Source organism: Xiphophorus couchianus, chromosome 11 (assembly GCF_001444195.1).
Source record: "Xiphophorus couchianus chromosome 11, X_couchianus-1.0, whole genome shotgun sequence".
Classification (NCBI taxonomy): Eukaryota; Metazoa; Chordata; class Actinopteri; order Cyprinodontiformes; family Poeciliidae; genus Xiphophorus; species Xiphophorus couchianus.
Genome location: NC_040238.1, coordinates 30,492,180 through 30,513,126, shown reverse-complemented (window position 1 = coordinate 30,513,126; position 20,947 = coordinate 30,492,180). Strand labels below are relative to the sequence as shown.

At 40.9% G+C, this 20,947-nt stretch overlaps 1 protein-coding gene and 1 long non-coding RNA gene across 2 annotated transcripts; both read right to left on the bottom strand.

Annotated features, from left to right (window-relative positions):
- Positions 1 to 635: 635 nt before the first annotated feature.
- Positions 636 to 2,253, bottom strand: LOC114152564 (trafficking regulator of GLUT4 1-like). The gene is made up of 3 exons (XM_028030491.1): positions 1,164 to 2,253; positions 912 to 1,038; positions 636 to 831 (listed from the first exon to the last, which is right to left on the bottom strand). Exons 1-3 carry the CDS (start codon positions 1,683 to 1,685, stop codon positions 818 to 820), a joined length of 663 nt encoding a protein of 220 aa, XP_027886292.1. The 5' UTR covers positions 1,686 to 2,253; the 3' UTR covers positions 636 to 817.
- A 2,603-nt stretch (positions 2,254 to 4,856) lies between these two features.
- LOC114153727 (uncharacterized) lies at positions 4,857 to 14,306 on the bottom strand. The gene is made up of 2 exons (XR_003597391.1): positions 13,993 to 14,306; positions 4,857 to 5,769 (listed from the first exon to the last, which is right to left on the bottom strand). It is a non-coding gene; the product is annotated as an uncharacterized LOC114153727 (long non-coding RNA).
- Positions 14,307 to 20,947: the final 6,641 nt, after the last annotated feature.

Below are 20,947 nucleotides of genomic sequence, written 5' to 3'. Positions count from 1 at the left end.
AACCCTCCCGACCCCATTAGGGACAAAGGGTGTTAGAAAATGGATGGATGGAAGTGACATAAAGGAGTGACATAAAGCCCATTCCTGAACTCATACAGTTTCATTAAAATATGACTTTTCTAGTTTATTTAGTAGGAATATTCTTGCCTTTTTTAATTGGATAAATATATTTTTGCTTTTAACTTAATTATTTGGCCCACAAGTCGAATGTTGTGGCTATGAAAGCATCAGCCAACCAAGACGAGCTTTTAGTAGTCAGAACTATTAAAAATATGAAAGAACCGGCAGAATAAAATGCAGAAAATCTAAAGTTCAGACCTGAAAAAAGAACTCTTTATCGGTGCATCTCCATTATAAACTTTTTGTAAACAGATTCTTTTCCCTTCAGCCATAAAAGTCCAGTTGATTGTAGCAGATTTTTTTAAACAGCAGGCAGGGTTTGCTTTCTCTTTCAATTCTTTATCTTCACTCTATTACACTCGTTCTTATGGGAGTCCTTAAATTCCTCTTAAAGTCCGTCTAGTTTGGTTTCTGAAAGGATTTCTCCTCATTCCTTTGTTCCTGAGTTTGTGGGGTTATCAAGCAGGAGCGTTTCCTGAAAAGGACGAATGACGCACATCATCTTTCTTCATACCTTTTTTCTTTTTTGGTCCACAGCAGAAAAACTGAACAAAAAAAATGTGCACATTGGAATTCCTTCAGACTTTTTTCAGCTCATATTTTGTGCTTCCTTCCGTCTTCAATCTGAGATCCTCTTTCCTCTGTGCAATTTAGAGATCTGGAGAAGTTAAGGGAAACTGTTTCCATCCGCCTTGATTCATTGTTGGGCCTCTAAGAGAAAGAGAGCAGAGGAAAATATCTTAAACATTAAATCATCCTACAGTGAGCCAGCACTCGGTCTGTCTTCATACCTATTGTAAGCACTATGAAGATGATTACAACCACACCCGTCAGCATCGCCAGAACACTGAGCAGCATTGATCGACGCCCATACTTTCTTGCTCCCTCGATATCTCCAGTGTGGAGAACTGACCTCGACTGATGGGAAAGAAAAATTCACCAAGCATTAATTATTTAAATGCGCTGCTGGAGGAGAACCACCTGTGGTGCCAAAAAACTAGAATAAACTAGAAGAAAGTCGTTAAAGGACTGCAAACACTCACCACATTCGCGTACCACAAGGCGCAGACATTGAACGGCACTCCAGGGCAGAAGCAGGACACCACGGCCAGCCAGAGGTAACTGGGCGGCTCGGATCCCGGTGGAACCGGGGAGGAGAGCTGGCCCAGGCTGAGCCGGGAAGTAGATCTGGGTGGGGCCGTCAGCTGCCCGATGGATCCCGACTTCAGCGGGGACCGGCGTCCGTTCTGCTCCGCGTCCAGGGAGCGGACGCTGCCTCTGGTGTTCAGAGAGAAGGAGTCGGAGGGTTTGAGGTTGCTCTCCCCGGTCGGCTCGGCGGGGGGTTTGCTCAGCAGCTTCTCGGTGTCCTGGAAGTCGGTTAAGTTGGAGACTTCCCTCTCGCCCAGGCCACTCTTCTCGAAAGCGGCATCAGCGTTGATAGCCATCTCCGAGCGGTAGGATTGAGGTCCTAGTAAGTCTTCCCTCAGTTGTTCTCCTTGGGGGGTCATCACATTAAAGCGTTCAAATTCAGAGAGCGGCCTATTTAATAAACCGTCTAACTCCATCCAGATTCCTTATTGATGAACGCGATGTTATTGACGTCTCTGTCCCTCTGGCGTTTAGTTGCCGGTGACGCACGCCTCGCTTTTTACCCCCACCCTCTGGTGTTAGCTTTGTGAGGTATTACAGCATCCATTCCTCACATCCTCGGCGCATCACCAGCGCAGGAGCCCTAAGCACCAGGCGAGGCATGGGAATGGCAAAAAAAGCGATTAAACCTCCTTTAAAGTGAACGCGCGCGGTGCGTAAAAGCATTCCATTTACGCGCGGCGGCAGCAGCCAGATCAGCAGCCAGGACGCGGCCAAGTGCGTGTAATGGAGAAAGGAAAGAGAGCGGACGCGGAATCACAAACCTTTCAGTATATTTACGATCTGCTGACTGAGAAACTACTGCGAAGTTTGGCCTTATTGAGGTTTTTAAGTGGAGGAACCTCAGATGACCTGTGAAAATCTTTGGTTTTATAAGTTCAATAAAGCCTTTGCTAAATGTTTATAGCATTCTTGTTTTTAAAAGCATGAGCTATGTATTTCGGTAGGGACCAGTCTGTTCTATTTCATATATTTACACCTGAAATGTGACAAAAGTGGAGCAGCTGCTCCGTTGTTTCTTAAAATTGGGGTTGCAAACTCAGGTTTTTGCTCCCCGATTTTTCTTTTCCTTTTACAAAAAAATATTCTTAATTTGTATTTTCTTTTTTGTTTCTTTTATAAATAATTTTAAAAATTTTGTCTCAACCTTAACATCTGACGCTAACCTCCAACTTAGCACAAAAAAGTCGCTTCATCTCCAGTGTCATTGTACCTTTATCAGACAGTAAGGGTTCTTAAAATCCTCCTTCTTTTACCAATGGTGACATTCAAACTTAAAATGGCATTAAAATGAAAATTGCTGCAGAAGGTTGTACCTGAGGAATAATTTGAAGAGAGGTTCAGGTGCAGAAACGAACTTTTTTCTCAAGGTTGCAGCAAGATGTTGCATATCTTCTACAAGTCTGTTGTGGAGGCTGCAATTTCTTCGGCCACCATCTGTTAGGGTGGCAGCATCAGGGCCAGGGTGTCAAAATGGCCGCCAAAGACGGCTGGTTCTGTTCTGGGGAGGCTGGAGAACATCCATAGATTACTGAGCAAAGAAGATCCTTTAAAAAATCCAGAAAAATCTGATCATCCTCTGTTATGCCACACAGAAATGTCTTCGGTCAGATGCTTCTTCAGAGTCGCCGTAATACAGTCTGCTACAGGAGGGCCTTCCTACCCACACACATCACATGTATTTTTATAAATATTTATATCAATTTAGTTTAGAATGTACTTGAGTTAGTTTAAAACCAAAATCTGTAATTATTTTTTACATTTTGAAATGTTTAGATTACTTTGGTAAAGTTTAGACCCTCCTTTGATTTAAGTGATGACGAACACCGGCGGGGCGGTGGAGGTTGTTTTGTTCGTGTGATGACGGGAAGTTTTGGTAAAAAATTATCTTTTTTTGACCACTTTTAGAACTTGTAACATCAGATTAAGTAAAGTTTTGTTTCCATCTAAGTTGTAAGGTATTGTTTCGTCCATTTTTTTTGTTGCAAGAAATAAACTACATATGTATATAGGCTACCTATATATTTTCCAAACAACCAAGTCGGAAATGTGTTGAAGTACCAAGTCACCTGCTGCCAGCCACGGCCTTTCTTGGACAGTTTTATTTTTGTACATTAGAGGTCCGCGACACGTCAGAATGGATAATTATCTACAAAATGCGTCCGGATTTCACCAGAAAACCGGGTTTATCGGCGGGAAGCGGCTGAACATCGTGAGCAGGTGAGGACGAGCATCTGCACACCGACATGCAAACTTTACCTGACTGCTCAACTTTATGCATCAGAAGATGTTTTATCTTCTAATATTGTGAGTTATAATTTAAGAATCCGTGAATTTGAGACGAAATGCCTAATTTTCCGTAATTGTTTTTATTTGATTGCAGTTTATTATTACTACACCTTCCATAGGGGAGACGGGGGGATTTAATTTTAGAAGAAATTTGGTTTAATTTAGCTTCATTATTTGTGATTAACTGTTTGAGTTTGACCGATTCAGCGTCTCATTCCGGAGTGGACGGTGATGCTTCAACTAGGACATTTGTCTTTTCATCATCACCGTGATCCTGAAGATGGAGAGCAGCACCACAAACTGTTCATTCACAATTCATTCAATATAGTGATAGAGTGCGTACAGAATGAACACCATGTTAAAACATCAACAGGTTGGTATAAAATTTTATTTATTAAGCATTTTGCAACCAAAGAAGAAAAACTGAATTTCTGACACACAGTATAAAATTAATTGGTTGTTTACTAGAAAGTAACTGATTAATAAATGATAAAAGTTGTATTTAATACCACATCCACCAGTAAATGTAACAAAATGCTTCCAAAATGAACTAGAAATATATTTACTATTTAAAGTTTAAGACAGCCTCGTTTGAGTAGCTAAATCTGTAACAATTTATTAAACTGTAATATTGAATTACTTTTTCATTTTATTTAAATTAGCTTTACGTATCAGGCATATTAAATATGTGCTGCAGTTTCACTGAGGGTAGATGCAGAATGACAAAAGTTTTTATTTCCACATATTTGACAGACCTGAATTATAAGAATATCTTCAGTAAAACTAGTTTGACAAACTCAAACGTCTTGTATTTTGATTTATGCTCTTGCATGCATAAGATTCCAACTTTGAATAGAGGTCTGGTGAGAAGAATAACTACAAATGTGTCGGTGTTGCTTAGTTTCAGATTAAGAAAATCTCACAGGACTGTAATTATTCTAATTTAGCAATCAGTGTCACAAATGAGATAATTATGTCTTGTTTTGTTTAACTTAAAAACTAACTGAATATTATGTATAATTGAGCAAATGTAGGTCTTACACATGCATCAAATTCTTCCAATTAATCATTGAAGTTTAAAATGATTAAATATTCAACCTAAAAGATGCAAAACAGAAACTACTTTCATACTTTTAAGTCTCACTAAACTCAATTTTAATTCAGTGAGAATTTACCTCCTCAACATTTCGTCCATCTGTTTGCTTTTGCACCACCTGGTGGCGAGTTTCAGGAAGCACACCAAGCCCAGGTTGTTCAAGGCGCTCACAAGTTTATGCTGGTCAGTAAAAACACAGAAATGTTTAAAAATAATTTATTCATTCGTTTTTGACAACAAACTCCTACAGGTCATGTTTACATCTCGGTGATATATTTTTAATTAGTCTCCATATTTTATTCAAATGTCTTCATCTTAAATTTACTAAAAACCAGGAATATTTAAGCTAAATTCTTAAAATCCCTTTTTTCCTCAGTAATAAATCCCAGCACCTCTCCATGTTTGTCCTGTGACTTCACAAATGAACGTGCTGCGGAGGAATTTGATGAAAAGCCGAAGACGCCTTCAGGCATTGGAAAAACAGACGTTATGCAAGTTTTTCACCCCTTTCTTTTCCTCTGGAGTATATGTAACAGCAACTGAACCGAGGCCACACTTATAGAGTCTTAAAACTTGATGGAGAGCATTCAAGGAAGCAGGAAACAAGAGTTTTCAGTTTTTAAATCAATACCTGTGAGGTTTTATTTTCAGTTTTTGGACACGAGATCGATCGCTGCTGTGGGGTTTTACTGCCTTCACTCTGAAGCGTACTATGAGACTTCAGAGGGGAACATTTTGTTCTTTATTGTAAGGCGGAAAAATCCAATCACTCTCAACATCCATGCAGGAACACAAGATTTTACCACAAAAACTAATTAATAGGTTAACACAAAATACAATGATTCAAATCGTAAAATATATATCCAGTTTACTGAACTGCTTTCCCAGCAGCGTCCATCTTCTTCTTCTTTTTCTTCTTGAGTCATGCAGGGCAGGGCTGACCAGAGCAGTTCTTCAGCTGGCAGCTTTAGCATGCATACAGGAACATAAAGCTTGCCAGTGAAGAACTGCTGTGAGTTAGCCGTCAGCAGAACATGTCGCGCAGTGACGCACTTTCTCCTTAACGTCACAAACTGCAACTCCGTCTCCTTCCTTCGTCTGATTTTGGTTTATCCCTGCAGACAGAGAACAACAGACTGTCAAACTTCCTCTATAAAGTTTCTCCACATGAAGCGTAGGCACGAGGTGGCCTGCAGCCAGTCACACGTACGGTTAGTGGGCGCAGAGAGAGAGAGTGTGTGTGTGTGTGTGTGTGTGTGAGTGCGATCAGCTGTGATTAAGTGGCTAAAACTAGATGACATGTAGGAACGCCTGAGGAGATGCACACACACAAGATCATGCGTCAGAGTACTAGCAGCGGCCGCTCGGTTCTGTCTGTGCATGTTCTGCTGGGCCACCGGCGAAATTCTTGGATGTTCTTTTAGTTATTTAAAAATCACAGACGGCCTCTCAAAGAAACAGTCAGTTACTGTGGTTACGGGACGAGCGAGAGGAGCGGACAGTCTGTGCATGAGATTGCAGACGCTGGAATCATTTCAGAAGTGCAAAGAGCCTTTTGTGAAGCATTAAAGGATCTTCAGGGGGTTTGGGAGAATAATAGTAGTTAAATATGATATACAAACTTTAAATTGGGTTTAATCTGCACTGAACTTCAATGTTCACAAATTTAAATTCAAGTTTTATCTTAGAGAAAAAGAACATTAATTCCTCCTCCAGTGACATAAATCTAAGTAGACTCCTTTTTCTTTTTGAAAACTAAAATATAAAGTACTTGGTCAGCATTAAAAATATTTTTTAGCCTTCCTACCTTAAGAGGTGACGTCACACTGGGTGTGTGTGAGGAGGTGGTTTATTGATAAAAAAAAAATAGAGTGATAAAGTTGACTAAAGTTTCAGTGATTATCATGGTTAGCAATGCTAGCATGAAAAAAACCCGACATCCTCTGTGTGACTTAATGTGGAAACTTATAACAGAGATTTTCAAACATGTGCAGAGTAGCTTTGCTCACAGGAATCAGCCTTCCTGTTATCTGCGAAAACGTCTTTCTGTCTCACCCTGAATGAACAGCAGACATGTGTCCACATGATTTAGTGTTTACAGTTCTTTTAAATAGCTTCTTCGACTTCACGCTTCACTGACCTTCTCTCGATAACTTCCTTCTCACCAAAGAGCGTTGCAGTCACTCTTTGGATCTTTATAGTGCAGCCAAAAAACAAACATTTAATTTTTGTGATTTTTTTCACCATTCTAAACTGAGTCAGCTAACTCACTCTTTGGTTACCTAGCAACTCACTCACTCTAGTCTTTGGTTACCTAGCAACAACATGTTGAGTAACATGCGCAGCAGCAGTTTAAGGTTTCGCCACTGAGCCTCATAACCACTTAAAACTAAACAACGGCGTCTAGTAAAAACTGGATACAACAGGAAAGATTAGGCCACCAGTTTGGTAATATTTAAGGTATTTAAAACAAAAATTAATCAATAATTATCAATTTCAACTGATATAAAACACTTATTGTGATACGTTTTTCAGCCATATTGTCCGGCTCGACTCACAAGAGACAAATCAGGCTGCTAGCCTGATTTGTCTCAGGCTGAAATATTGCTGGTTGAAAAACACTCAGTTGATCTGTCAAAAGGTAAAGGAGGTAATACGACGATTATCTGAAAATTGTGGTATTTGCTGAAAAACGTATCACAGTATATGTCTTATATCGGTTGATATTGATAATTATTGATTAGATTAGATTGCCATTGTACAGCAAGCAGTACAAATTAATAGCACAGCTCTTCTTAGGGCATTTATGAACAAACAGTCAAAACACATAAGACTAGACCGTGTGATCTGAAAAAAAAGCATGTTTTGGTTAGTTTTTTAAAATTATTTTAAATTTATAAAATCCTGCCAAACAGTTGGCGTGACATTTAGTTTTTTACTTTTAAGCAGTTATGAGGCACACTGGCGAAACCTGAAACTGCTGCTGTGCGAGTTACCCAAGAGATTGTTGCTAAGTAACCAAAGAATAACTGAGTTGCTAGGTAACCAAAGAGTGAGTGCGTTAGTTGCTTTCACCAACCTAACAATTTTTTTCTCTATCGTTCTAATTCTCAGTTGTGGCTGAACCTTCTTCCTTTAACCCTAAAACAGTAAAAACTAAAATATGTCACTAAAACTGACTAATAGCTGTTCAGTAAATGACAGTCTGAGCAAGTCGGTGCTTCTCCTGCCTGCAGAAAACCTAATCTTGAGTAGATCTGGAGGCGAGAAGGATGTGCTCACGTGAGGCAGACGAGCAGCAGTACGTACTGTACGTTCCTGCAGATTGGAGAACCATAATAATCACAAATATTTTTGGAGTATTTGCTGGAGGTGGTCAATACAACTAAAATGCTGCAAAACAAGTGGCTCACTTAAATTATCTGAAAGAGAGTTCTTTTGACCATGAAACTAAGAATCCCGTGTTGTGCAGAGAAATAAGCCTCCTGACTGAATTATTATCAATGTCTGTTTTTTTCCTGAATGTGGCGAGTCAGCAGATTTGGCCGCTGCCTGTGCTGGCTTGCAGCTGAATGCGCTTCGAAAAACCAATCTCCAAACAACATCTGAAGACAAGTCATCAACTGCACAAACTGATTTATGTTTCTGTGCCAATCAAGTCAGGTTCTCATATTATCAGGAATAAATGAAACCAGCAATATTCTTTATTTTAGATTTCTCCAGTCAAAGATAATGGCAGCCCACTGGAGCTTTTCTTTCCATTGATAGCATTAAATAGTGATTGGCAGCACATTTTGATCAGTCGTCTCTTAACTGTCCTCATTCTAACTTTAGAAATATAAAATCAGCTACAATTAGGTTAATTTCATTCATTATTGACATTGGATTTATCCAATAGCGCAACCGTTTGATGAAATATGCAGAACGCACAACTTACAAAAAGATTTCGTTTTGTTTTTAAAAATGGCGGCCAACAGAGACCCAGTTAGAAACATGTAAAGGTTTGTGATGCACCAATTAAATGATAAATTATCAAAATCTGACATGTTCATGAAATTGTTTTCTAGCTTTCTTTGCATCTGCTGCTAATTCAGGGTTCAAGTGAGATTAGATCTTAGTAGATAACAGAGCAAAGTTGTTCTGTACAGGAAAATCTGGAAATTGATTACAAAATTTGGATTGGTTCATCTTTAGCTTGATAAATATAACCGTATTTATGTAATATCTCTTTTGTTTTCTGTTGCATTCAGAAATAGTCCTTCAAATCAAGGAACCTGTAACACATTTTTGCTTTGGTTTGTAGTCAATACTTTTATAATTAAATGAATCAATATGTGAGGGTTAAAGTTAAACTCGTCACAGTAACAAATTCTGCTGGATGATGAATTGTCCCAGAAGTTATTGCAATTAGCCATAATATTGTTGTTTTGAGATATTTTCAAGTAATATAACGGCAACATATAATATGTAAACAAGACAACAAAATGAATTATGAAGTCTCTCTAACTAAAACTGTCCTTCAGAAAAGGGCTAGTTGAGACTAAAGCACCAGAATAAAGACTTATCGTCCAGTTTTTGGTAGGCAGCGATAAAGGAAGCTTATAAAGAGGAAAGGAGGAAGGAAGGACACAAAGAAGGAAGAAAGTAAGGACACAAAGGGAAAAGAAAGAAAGGATACAACATTTAAGCAACAGGAACAGCAACAAACTGGGAACAACAAACATATTTCCATGTCTTATATTTTCCACATTTATCAGGACATGGAAAACAAAATCAAATTCAGACTTTCTAAGGACTCTGTGAAACATCCCAATGATGCTTTTTAAAGGCAGGAAAGGCTGCGTTAATAAAAAGATGCGTATTCAATCTGCTATCCAACAACGCAGTAGAAATGTAAAGGAATAATGAGAAAATGAAAAACAGCAGTTCAGTAGATGATCCTGAGCTCAGTTTGCTGAGGCGGTCCTCCATCCCTCCTGACCTGCTTATTGGCGCTACGCCTCGGCCTCAGAGTGGCGTCTTCAGTTTCCTGTCTCCTTTTTTATCCATTTCTGCGTCAGCCATGACCAAGTAATGCCTTTGTCTCAATTGGCCCTGTTTTTGAAGAACAATGTTGTTTACAGGGACTTTATCATTTATTTTATTTGTTGTTTCTGTTTTATTTAGTTCAGATAATTAAAATGTCTTCCAGATCCAGTGTTAAATAATATTAAATATCATAATATTTAATATTCTGATGTAAAATATTCATCAAAATTTTAATTTTATTATTCCATTACCATCATATTACTTGGAAATGGTCTCAGAACAACATCATTATAATTTTTCGCAAAAACTTCTGGGACAATTTATTGTCCAGCAAAAGGTGTTGTGGTGACAGGCCTAGTTGTGAGGCGCAGAGGCGAAACCTTAAACTGCTGCTGCGCAAGTTACTCAAACAGGTTGTTGCTAGGTAACCAAGGAATAACTGAGTTGCTAGGTAACTGCAGACTAGTCAGTTAGGTGATTCCACCAAGCTAGCTTTAGCTGACTATGAGAGGTTGAACAGCTGCAGCCTTTCCTCTGCCTACATCCCCCAGAATGCTGTGCGGTTCTGGACCGGAGTTCTGTGAATGTTCTATATATGAGCACAGGAGGACACCCGGCCGGCGCTGACGCTGGACCGGAGCTGCTGCTCCCGAGCCAAGCGTTTGCATGTGACCCACTGGGAATGAGGACGTGTTGACACGCTCGCGCTCTCGCTGGCTTGAATAAGGTCAGGGATGAGGACATCCAGAGCACGTCCTGAAGGCTGCGGCGGAGCTCCAACTGAATTGCTTATTTGTTCCATAACGTGACCCTCCCTCCCTCCGCAGACAGTGACTGTGCACGGGGCCTGACCTTCTGCGGTGCCACTCTTTCCAGTGTCTTCTCTTCATTTTTTTTTCTTCCTCACTGGCTCGTCTGTCCTCCCCACCTTCTCTCGGTTAGATCAGACTATCCTGCATTCCTGACATTCCCACTGCGCATGTTAGAAATTCCACCCGGCTGCTGTGGGCTGGAGAAATCTCCTCCACTCCTCCTTTTCCATCCCCTCTCTTCATGCTTCACTCTCAGCGAGCTTGACCGTCCCGTTTCGAGGTGAATAGAGTCACATGACGAGCAGCGTCGAGGGCCTTGAGACGGGCTTTCATGCACGGAGCAACAGTGTGAAGGAGATAACACACACAAAGCCCACCGAGGCCGCGCTGAGAGCAGCAAAAGAGGAAGGCAACACCGAGCAGGATGTCTGCATCAGAGGAAAATAGGAATGATGACGTACAAACACAAAGAGGAAACTACTGACATTAAAGCTCTTGAAACTGGGTTACCACAGAGATAACCCTACAAGGCTAATGAGAGGCGGCAACAAAGAGCCAGCACAGCTAAATGTATTTAAGTAGGTTTACTTTACTTTAAAATGCTATGCAGCTGCTGTAAATCAATGGAGAGAGTAAGCCTGTTGCAATAAATCAGTTAATCATATGGTAAATTTTAAATAAATCAATAATTTACCTTTGTGTAATTTTTCCATTTTCTTTCTCTTTCTACCAAAAACTGGATGACAAAAGTCTTCAGTATGCCGCTTTAGTCTCAAGACAAAAATTCTTTAATTTTCTGCCGATTCTGTTATTTTGGATATTTAGAATATCTTCCAGTTCCAGTTTTGAATGTTAGAATTTAAAGTTTGTGTGTTTTTGCATTATTATGCAATTCCCATGGTTGTGTTACTTAATAGCATCATTTATCGCAAAAACGTCTGTGACAATTTATCATCGGACAAAATGCGTTATTGTGACAGGCCTAGTTATGAGGCACAGTGGCAAAACCTTAAACTGCTGCTGTGCAAGTTACTCAACAGGTTGTTGCTAGGTAACCAAAGAATGAGTGAGTTGCTAGGTAACCAAAGAATGAGTGAGTTAGTTAGTTGATTCCACCAACTTTACTTTTGCTAACTGTGAGCAGCTAATGCCTACATCTCCCAGAATCCTGTGCAGTTCTGGATTGAGGTTCAGTGAATATTCTATTAAATTTATTATCTATTCATATAGATCTTGTGACTATAGTGACATAATATTGTGAAGTGGGAGGGAAATGTAAATAAATATTTCTTTGCAAAATAGGTGAAGAGTTCTGGACTTTGACTAGGCCATTAAAAAACCCTACATTGTAGATCTGCTATGCGTTTAGTGTTGTTGTCCAGCTGGAAGGTGAACCTTTACCCCCATCACCTTTGACCAGATTCCCTGTCCTTACAGATTAAAGGTATCCCCACAGCATGATGCTGCCACCACCATGTGCTTCCATAGGTTGGGGTAGGGTTAGTATTTTGCATGATCACCATTCACCATGTCTGCAGTCCACTGAAAATGGCACCAATAGTGACTTTTTTCCAACTTTAACGTTCTTGTTGACACTCAGTGACCTCCATATTTTGTTTGGCAGATGGGCTATAATTTTCCAGTATTTAACTCTGGTCATATCAACAGTCTCCATGATGCTGTTGGTTGAAACAAACCTCTCAGGCCTTTGCAGAATAGATTGCATTAGATTTCTAGTAACGAGCACTGAACACATCTCTTCAAGAATCAGTTTGACTTTTGTGGTTGCAATATAACAAATGCTAAATACCTCTGCAAAGCATCAAATTGTGATATTGTGAAGTCACACAATAACACAGAGCAACTGTGTTACACCAACCTCACCATGAAGCTGCCACAAGGGAACGCATTAAAAAAAGGAGAACAGATTTTGCATAATGCAGCTGCAGCTCTCTGAATGGAAAAAACTCAGCAATGAAATGTTAAATCCAGGTAGATTCCTCTGGCTTGGGTGTGGCCCGGGCTGAGAGGTTGTTTCACGTCCCAGACTGAAGTTTCTATGACAAACTGATCGTTTCATAATGAGAACAAGGACAAAGACGGAGAAAGGGCGGAGGCTCAGAGCAGAGAGATCCTCTTCTTACACTCTGGTGCTCACAGTTTCCAAGACTTTAACTGTTGACTACTTGAATGCTGTCCTGAATTAGTGACTCTGCATGATGCCTATAAGCCCGTCCTCGGGCATTCAGTGCCATGTTTTAATTGAACCTACGTATGTCCCTTCTTGCCCCATTCTCCCATGACAAGGCACGCAACATGAATTAAAGGCTGGAACCCAAGTTGAGCAAAATGGCTTCACTTCTGCAAAATGAGAGCAGTAAGGCAGCAGCAGCAGAGGCAGCGAAGGAGGAGGACGTGAAGAAAGACGGCAGGAAGAGCCTCTCTGTGACTGACATCCTGTCGTCTGCATATGATCTTCATTGACAGGGTGGATTATGTCACGCTCCGGACTGCAATGGCACAAATGCAGCTCGTGACACAGTCTACTGCGCATTCCTACCGGCACACTGAACTCTGGCTGCACAATTATGTAACATGCATAACACCAAGCTTTCCTCTACAACCATCTGAACCAGAGGAAAAACCGCCCATACATGAAGGCATTTTTGTCTTCTAAGCGTTTCGGCAGAGCTCCACGATGGACCTGGAGGGTTAAATAAGTGCCCTGCTTTTCAGAACGTACTTCTTGTTCTCATAAACATCCAAATAAACTTGAAGAATTTTCCATCCCTGCCAAATAACTGCTGGTGTCACTGCATTTCTGAGAAATGACTCTGCCTCAGTTATTCAGATTTTCACCTATCGCCTACTTGAGCGCAGGCTTCCTCCTTGGCCTGTCATGAACTCAGCAAATTTTAAAGAAGCTTCAGATGGAGGCCTTTCTTGATGGCTTAGTCCAGGTCTGGAAGAAGAAAGTTAGAACATTTCCAGCTTGCATTATAACATTTGTTCAACATGAACTGCCTGTTTGACTAGCAAGCTTCCTCATTCCTCATCTGAATTCATTTTTACCCATTTTCTGTTACATTTGTGTAGTTATAGGCATTATGTGATGAAAAACACTTAAACTGGCTGAATGTTTTTACTAGAAATTATTAAAATGTGAGTTTACAGCTTATCCGGACTAAATGTGAGATTTCTTGTTAAATCAACGCTCCTCAGAGTCAGAGGGTCTGAAAGGCAGCAGGCCTTCAACCAGAACTCCTAAAACACCCGATCTAAATCCCCATGAAGCTCAGAGTCATGAAAAAAGGCGGAAAAAAGCAACAATCTAGCGTATAGATGTGAAAATCACATGAATAATGCGTTTCCCAGAGAACATTTTAATACAAACTGGGTCATGAAGCCACCACGGGCTAAAGCAAGCTGAAAGAACCGATCAGATTGTGGGAGAGAGAGGCAGCAGCGCCCAGACAGAACGGAATCATCCAGCCCCACCTTCAGCACCAGGCGCCGGGTTGCTGCTCCTGCCCGCTCCCCGGCTCATCCGGAGCGCTCCGCCTCGCCCACTGCTCCCCGCGGAGTCCTTCCTGGAGCTTTTCCAGGGTGTGTCGGTGTCTGTGGATTTCCTTCACCCACACGCTTGCACAGTATTTAAAGGTCTGAGTGGATTTCTGGTATCTGGAGCGTTTTTTATCGTCGGAACCGCGGCGGACGCAACGCAGGACTTCAGTCCCTCTTCTTTTTCTTTCCCCCGTTTTTTACACAACTCCTGTCTGTCCCAGTCCTCCCTCCCTCTATATCTCACACATATTCACACGCCCAGTCCACACGCACAACCCGGCTTCCCACTCCGATCAGCTGGCAGCGTCATGACGTAGGCATCACGAGAAACGCACGTCAGTGGCGCGCTCACGCAGGACAAACTGCACGCAATGAGGCAGCAGATTGTAATGTTTCACTTGGAAACATCAGGACAACACAGTGGAAGCATCAGTAGTGGAAATGCACACATTGTACATTGTATGTATACATTTATTACAATATAATTAAGGACAAGTTTTTGTTTAAACTTATCATATTTTAGGGTTTTTGAGCATTTCTGGCCTATTTCTGGTCACACCGCTATGGAGGACCAAAACTAACATAATTAAAAATAAAATCAGAAATATATATATTTTGTTTTTCCTTCTATTTCAGTTTTGGTCCCCCATCATGTCTGAGCGTCCACATGAAAAATAATAAAGTCGGGAATTAAAGCATTATTTTCTAATAAAGTTGCTAAGCTTCAGCTCGCTGATAAACTGCTCGCCATCTTTGTTGATGCCAAGTAGCGTGTAATGCTAACCAGCCAATAGGCAGAAGCCGAACCCTTATAATATCGCCACTCTTCATTTGCATAATGAGGCAGAAATGCATAAGGAAAATTAAAAAGAGGAGACAAGGAAATGTAAAAAGAAGAAATGCTTGTATAAGGACAAGGAAAAATAAAGTGTCTCAATCAGATTAGATTGAATTTTAATTAGAGTAATCCAAAACCATCACTGTGTCTTTTTAGCCATTAGCAGGTGGACTTGCTGGCATGAATTGGATCATTTTCCTCTCCATATGTCCTGTGCTGTGGAGCAAAATAGACCAAAATGTTCAACTATTTATCATTTACATGGTAGGTGGTGTCTTTCTTTTAACAATGGATTTCTTCTGTGAAAGCCAGGTTGTTGAGTGATATGTTGATGTCAGATTCTCCTGCCTGAGCGGGTTGTTACTGCAGCTCCTCCAGAGTTACCATCTTGTCGCTTTTCTCATCAGAGATCAGATGTAACCAGCAGAGCTTATTACTGTTGTTCTTTGACAAACCTCGGATAAATCATAGAGAAGGAGTCTGACCTCTGAATGCAGTTGGTTGTCCTGGATTTCAAACACATGCCACACTTTTCATATTTGTATTTGTGAAATAAAAGTGGTAACCATTGTTAAGGAAATATGGATATTGTTGAGTGTTTAATATGGCTAATCTCATGCCATGTGCGTTTAAGAGATAAACATTCCTATTTGGACAAATGTTAAGCAGAGATAAACATTCTCCTGGCAAGGCTGTAACTTAGAGCAGCCACAAAACACTATTCTCTTGAAAGGCGTTAAATTAGTAGGCCATAAATAATATCTTCCCCTGCTTAGAGGTCGGAGGTTGGGGGGTTTCCCAGGGGCTCTGAGCTGCATCTGGAGTTGATCACAGACTTCGAATCTTGGAAACATTTATGTTTAATTTCTGATACACCTTTTAAATATTGTTCGTGATAAGGCAAAGATTCAAATCTTGGGAGATGCTGAGTCCAAAAGAGTAAAATAGGTTTTGTGAAATTAACTTATAACTTTAACAACTAAAATGACTCTTGAGTTTTGTCATTAAAACTTAGGGGAAGGTTTACGTTTTTCCAAGGTGGCTCTCGGTTGGTCAACAGGAGGAACGCCTTCTTTGCATAAATTAAATACGGAAAACACCTCTTTGGTATAAGATGACGTGTAAGGAGGAAAATAGAGAGAGCGGGGCCACTATTTTTTGCCTTTTTGTCTTTGTTTCGTCTTTGTTTCGTGTTTGTATGTCTCCCCCTGTTTTGTCTTTATTTGTATGAGAAAAATGCATATCTCTGTACCTCTGCAGCTTTGTTAACTGATTCATGCGTTGCTTTGTATGAATTAAACTCTGTGATCTGTGACGTCAACACGCCGTGTTGTGGTTTCGCTTTACAGCTGCGCTGCTCGCTGAGAGGATCCGGGCCTTTTAAGGAAGAGACGAGCCAAACGTTTTGTTCAAAGCTAACAATAATTATTCTTCCTTAATACCATGCATCAGTTTTCTTCTACTTGTGGCGATAGATACTTTCAGGTGCAACACTTTTATTTGAGGTTACAAAAGACTTGAGTCTGGGTCAAAGGCAACAGTACAATGACCTTAAGCATACCGCCAGAGCCACAATAAAATGGGTCATGAGAACGGCCTGGTCAAAATCCAGACCTAAATTCACTTGGGAATCTGTGGCAAGATTTTGAGGTTTGAAATTCGCAGATGTTCTCCATTCGAACAGCCTGATATACCTCGATCAACTCGGGTAATGCAAGCCACACTTTTCATAATTTTTGAATCCGTATATAAGTCAGCTTAGTGGTGGTCCGTCAAAACAAATACAATAAAGTTTCTGGTTGTAAGGAAAGAAATGAACAAGTTTAAGTGGAACGAATAGATTTGAAAGGTTTTTGCAAATCTGTTAAATGTTTCTTATGCAGCCACCTAAATGGTTTCAGGCCATTTCAAACAAGTTAAACACGCCACTGGTTTGTCTTGAGTTGCATGATTTTCCTCTCTGAGTCGCTTTATATCTGAAGTAGAAGTTACTGTAAACAAATATTCAGACTGGTTTTTGTCCACCATTTCATCTGAATGTAAAAACAGATCTGTTGCACAAAATTTTGACTTTCTGACATTTGAAATTAAAGAAAAACATAACTTTGTTTTTATAGCTGTGACATCCAGTTGGCTAAAAATGCAGTGATCACTAAAAGGTGTCATTTCTACTACTGAAGCCAACATCCTTCACCTTATGTCTACAGAACTATAATTATGCACACAAAAAATTCAGACCTTTAACTTTAGTTTACTGTAACCCAGATTGTAAAATACCACATTTGGCAAATCATATTCTAGTTGTATGTTTAAGGAGTGCTAAACTATCTGCAAATGTCCAATATAAACAATTTATTCTGAAAAATCAGACAGAATCTGACTACAGGTAAAATAGTTTAGCAGGTTCACTCTGCTTGAACCTAGTTTAACCTTTTAACCGCCTAGTTTTACCTGGTAGCCAAAATGTTTTGCATAAATCTAATCTTGTTTGTTTGATTGATTGATTTTGAGGTTAAAATGTCCTTTCTTTCTTTTAATGGCGTTGAGGCACACATGCAGCTCTTATTTGATATTCAAATATTGTATGGCATCATCCGAGCTCCACTGTGTGCGGCTGGTATTCAGTAGTTTGATGGGGAAAGTCGGACATGTTTCCTCTGAATGAGGAATTAGACTGAATGACTGGTTTGAGCCTAAAATAATGTAATGAAAACAATAAAACAAAGCTGCTGTTTGCTACTGCCTCATTCAGTTCTGGGTCAACAAGTAATTTGCTTTATGTCTTAAAACCGATGAGAGAAGATGAAAAGAAAATCAGGGAAAATATCCGAGTCATTTTTAGCTGGTTAAAATGAGTTAGCGTGGCGTGGCCTTCTAGAAAATAAGGCTGTGTTCGCACTGCAGCCTGAAGTAACCCAATTCTGATTTATTTGCCTTAATACATCTGATATTTTCATGACAGTCTGAACAACAGAGACCAGATTTTTTCCGAACGCGTCCCAGACCACTTGGACATCCGATCTGATCTTTTCAAATGTGACTTGAGTCTGTACAGCCAGGTCACATTCATCTGACCTGAACGTTACTGATACTCGACAAACGTCACTATTCTGCATCCTAATACGCGCAAGGGGGAAGAAAAACAACAACCATGGCGGACAATAAATAGGATTAAATTGTTAATGTGTTGGCTTCGGTCAGACAACAACGTCAAAATTGTAAGATGCGCTCCACCGTTAGCATCGACTTTTACTGAGCACTACTGTTTTATGGCGGCTGGTAAAACACTGAGCACGCTCTCTGTGTGACATTATTTCGCCCTCCACTGCGCATGCGGGACACATTTAGATTGTTTGCAGTTCACACTGGAGATTACGTATATGTCGTGTGAATGACCACTGCAAAAACATCAGATTTCACAAAAAATTAGAATTGGATCCCATCAGGCTGCTGTGTCAACGCAGCTTTAATAAAATAAATATATGAGACAGCTTCTTTGAATAGAAAATGTGCAAATGAAGAAATAGAAAATGTATCCATTTTCTGGCTCCGATGAAAAGCTGTAGATCCTATCTCTATACTTCCTTTGTTATGGAAAGTGAAGCAAATGTTTATTCCAACTTGTCGGTAGGTTTAGTACAAACATGCTGGAAAAGGAACTGACATGTTTTCATTTTGATCCAGCACTAATTGCACCAAAGTTTTTTTTGTGGTGCTATTAACCAGCTGCAGTTGCCCTGTGGAGACATCAGCAGGTTGGGATGAACTTCTTACCCTTTCCAAGCTGACGCATGCCGACACACACATTTTAGGACTGTATGGCCAGTCTTCTTTTTCTGTCTGCTGAGAACCTGGGCTTGTCACTCTGCAGCTGTAAAGTTGCTGCAGTCGAAAAAACTGCTTCCTCACTGTCACCTGACTCAGTGAGCACACGCAGCAAATCATGGTTGGGTTTATGATTGCTTTATTGATCTATTTAACCAAATGCAATCCTACGAAAGTCGGTTTTCTTTGACGATTACACAAATTCTACAATTTCCTGCTTCTTTGTGAGTTTGCAATTTGCATAAAGTTCAACACTTGACCCATGTCAAGCTGTTTCAGGGGAACTGTTAATCGCTTTGCTCATTGCTGGGTCTCAGCGTGTCACTTTCACAGACTCATGAGTCATACACAGTGTCCTTTTGCAGGATTCATGAGGCTTGAGATCATTATGAATCAGTAATTTTCATTATAGCACAACATTAGGATGAGTACAGACAACAAATGGGGAACAATATAAATCTTCACCTTATTTTCCTCATATAGAAGCATCAAGATTACAGTTTGTCTTTTATTTGAACTCTTACGCAAATATTTTTGGTAACTAGCACTATAGGAAGATGATAATAAAAGATGTCAGATAGATTCAGCCCTTGGAATAAGCTGTACTCTACATCTCTATTTTCTACACCACATCTCAGCTTGTAAGATGATCTAATTTCTCTCTGGTTTGGAGGGATAGCAGTAAGGTTAACCCCCTTTCATTTGCTCTGCAAAACACTTGGCCTCACTGAGCTGACATTTATTTATGCAAACTCCTTCTGAATCTAACTTGGCATGCCTTTAAAAGCTGTAAAGCTGTCAACAACTGTGCTGTGAGCACATCCCAGTGCACTTTGATACATCTGGATTTTTGAGTTGACTCACAATGTCTTAAACATTAAACTTCTTACGTTCTGTTTAGTTTATGGTCAGATTAGTTGAAACAAACATCTAGTCTGAGAGGAGAGAGTTTAGGTTACCCTAAAATATGTCAGTAGCTATGTTGCTATTGGTTTACACTACTGTAAAACGTTTTCCTACTACTCTCCATGTATGTGTTTCTAAATTATTTCTAATTAAATGATGGAGAATGACTTCAGTTCTCTGTGTTTTCTGTTTTTAGTTTTATCTTCTTCCTACAACACAGGAATCAGTCAAGATATTGCTACAAATACCTTTTGTTTTAACACAGTTTTATTTACAATAATCATGTCTTTGTCCCAGTTTCTTTCCCAGACAAATCAAAAGTACACTGTTGTGTCTCAGCAATTTTTGTATTTTCTTTCTAAGACTGCACTCACAAATATACTTATTTCCTGCGTGATAGCAATGCGCTTCTGTACAATCACACTGATAAAAAGGAACAAGATACAATATGTTTTTAAATGAGGCCTACCTTATTTAAAGATCAACTCACTCCAATGACTTTTCTGGGATGCAAAAAGGTTAAATAATCCACCTCATTTTTGCTAATATTGCTCGCCATCGCTCCTTCTCAGTCTACGCCAAACCACGCCCACACACACTCGAGCTCGAGGCAAGTCCATCCTGATTGGGTGAATCCTGTGGCAGCTGGCTCTGGGCTGACCGAGGCTGGCCCTGAGCTGAACCTGGGCTGGCCCTGGGCTGGCCCTGAGCTGAACCTGGGCTGACCCTGGGCTGGCCCTGAGCTGAACCTGGGCTGGCCCTGGGCTGGCCCTGAGCTGAACCTGGGCTGGCCCTGGGCTGAACCTGGGCTGGCCCTGCGCTGAACCTGGGCTGACCCTGGGCTGAACCTGGGCTGACCCTGGGCTGGCCCTGGGCTGAACCTGGGCTGAACCTGGGCTGGCCCTGGGCTGGTCCTGGGCTGAACCTGAGCTGAACCTGGGCTGGCCCTGGGCTGAACCTGGGCTGGCCCTGGGCTGACCCTGGGCTGAACCTGGGCTGACCGAGGCTGGCCCTGAGCTGAACCTAGGCTGACCCTGGGCTGGCCCTGGGCTGGTCCTGGGCTGACCCTGGGCTGACCCTGGGCTGACCGAGGCTGGCCCTGAGCTGAACCTGGGCTGGCCCTGGGCTGAACCTGGGCTGACCCTGGGCTGGCCCTGGGCTGGTCCTGGGCTGACCCTGGGCTGACCCTGGGCTGACCAAAATTAGCCCCAATGAGCTGCAAACCGAGGGGGCGTGGCTAGACGCCTGTCAATCATTCTGAGCCGTGAAAGACATTACGCTGAATGGGGCTGTCAGAAGTTAGCACTTCAGAAAGATTTT

Coding starts and splice junctions, on each gene's coding strand:
- LOC114152564 (XM_028030491.1), bottom strand. CDS start 1,685: ATGGAGTTAGACGGTTTATTAAATAGGCCGCTCTCTGAATTTGAACGC. Junction 1,039..1,163: donor CCTTGTGGTACGCGAATGTG/GTGAGTGTTTGC, acceptor CTTTCCCATCAG/TCGAGGTCAGTTCTCCACAC.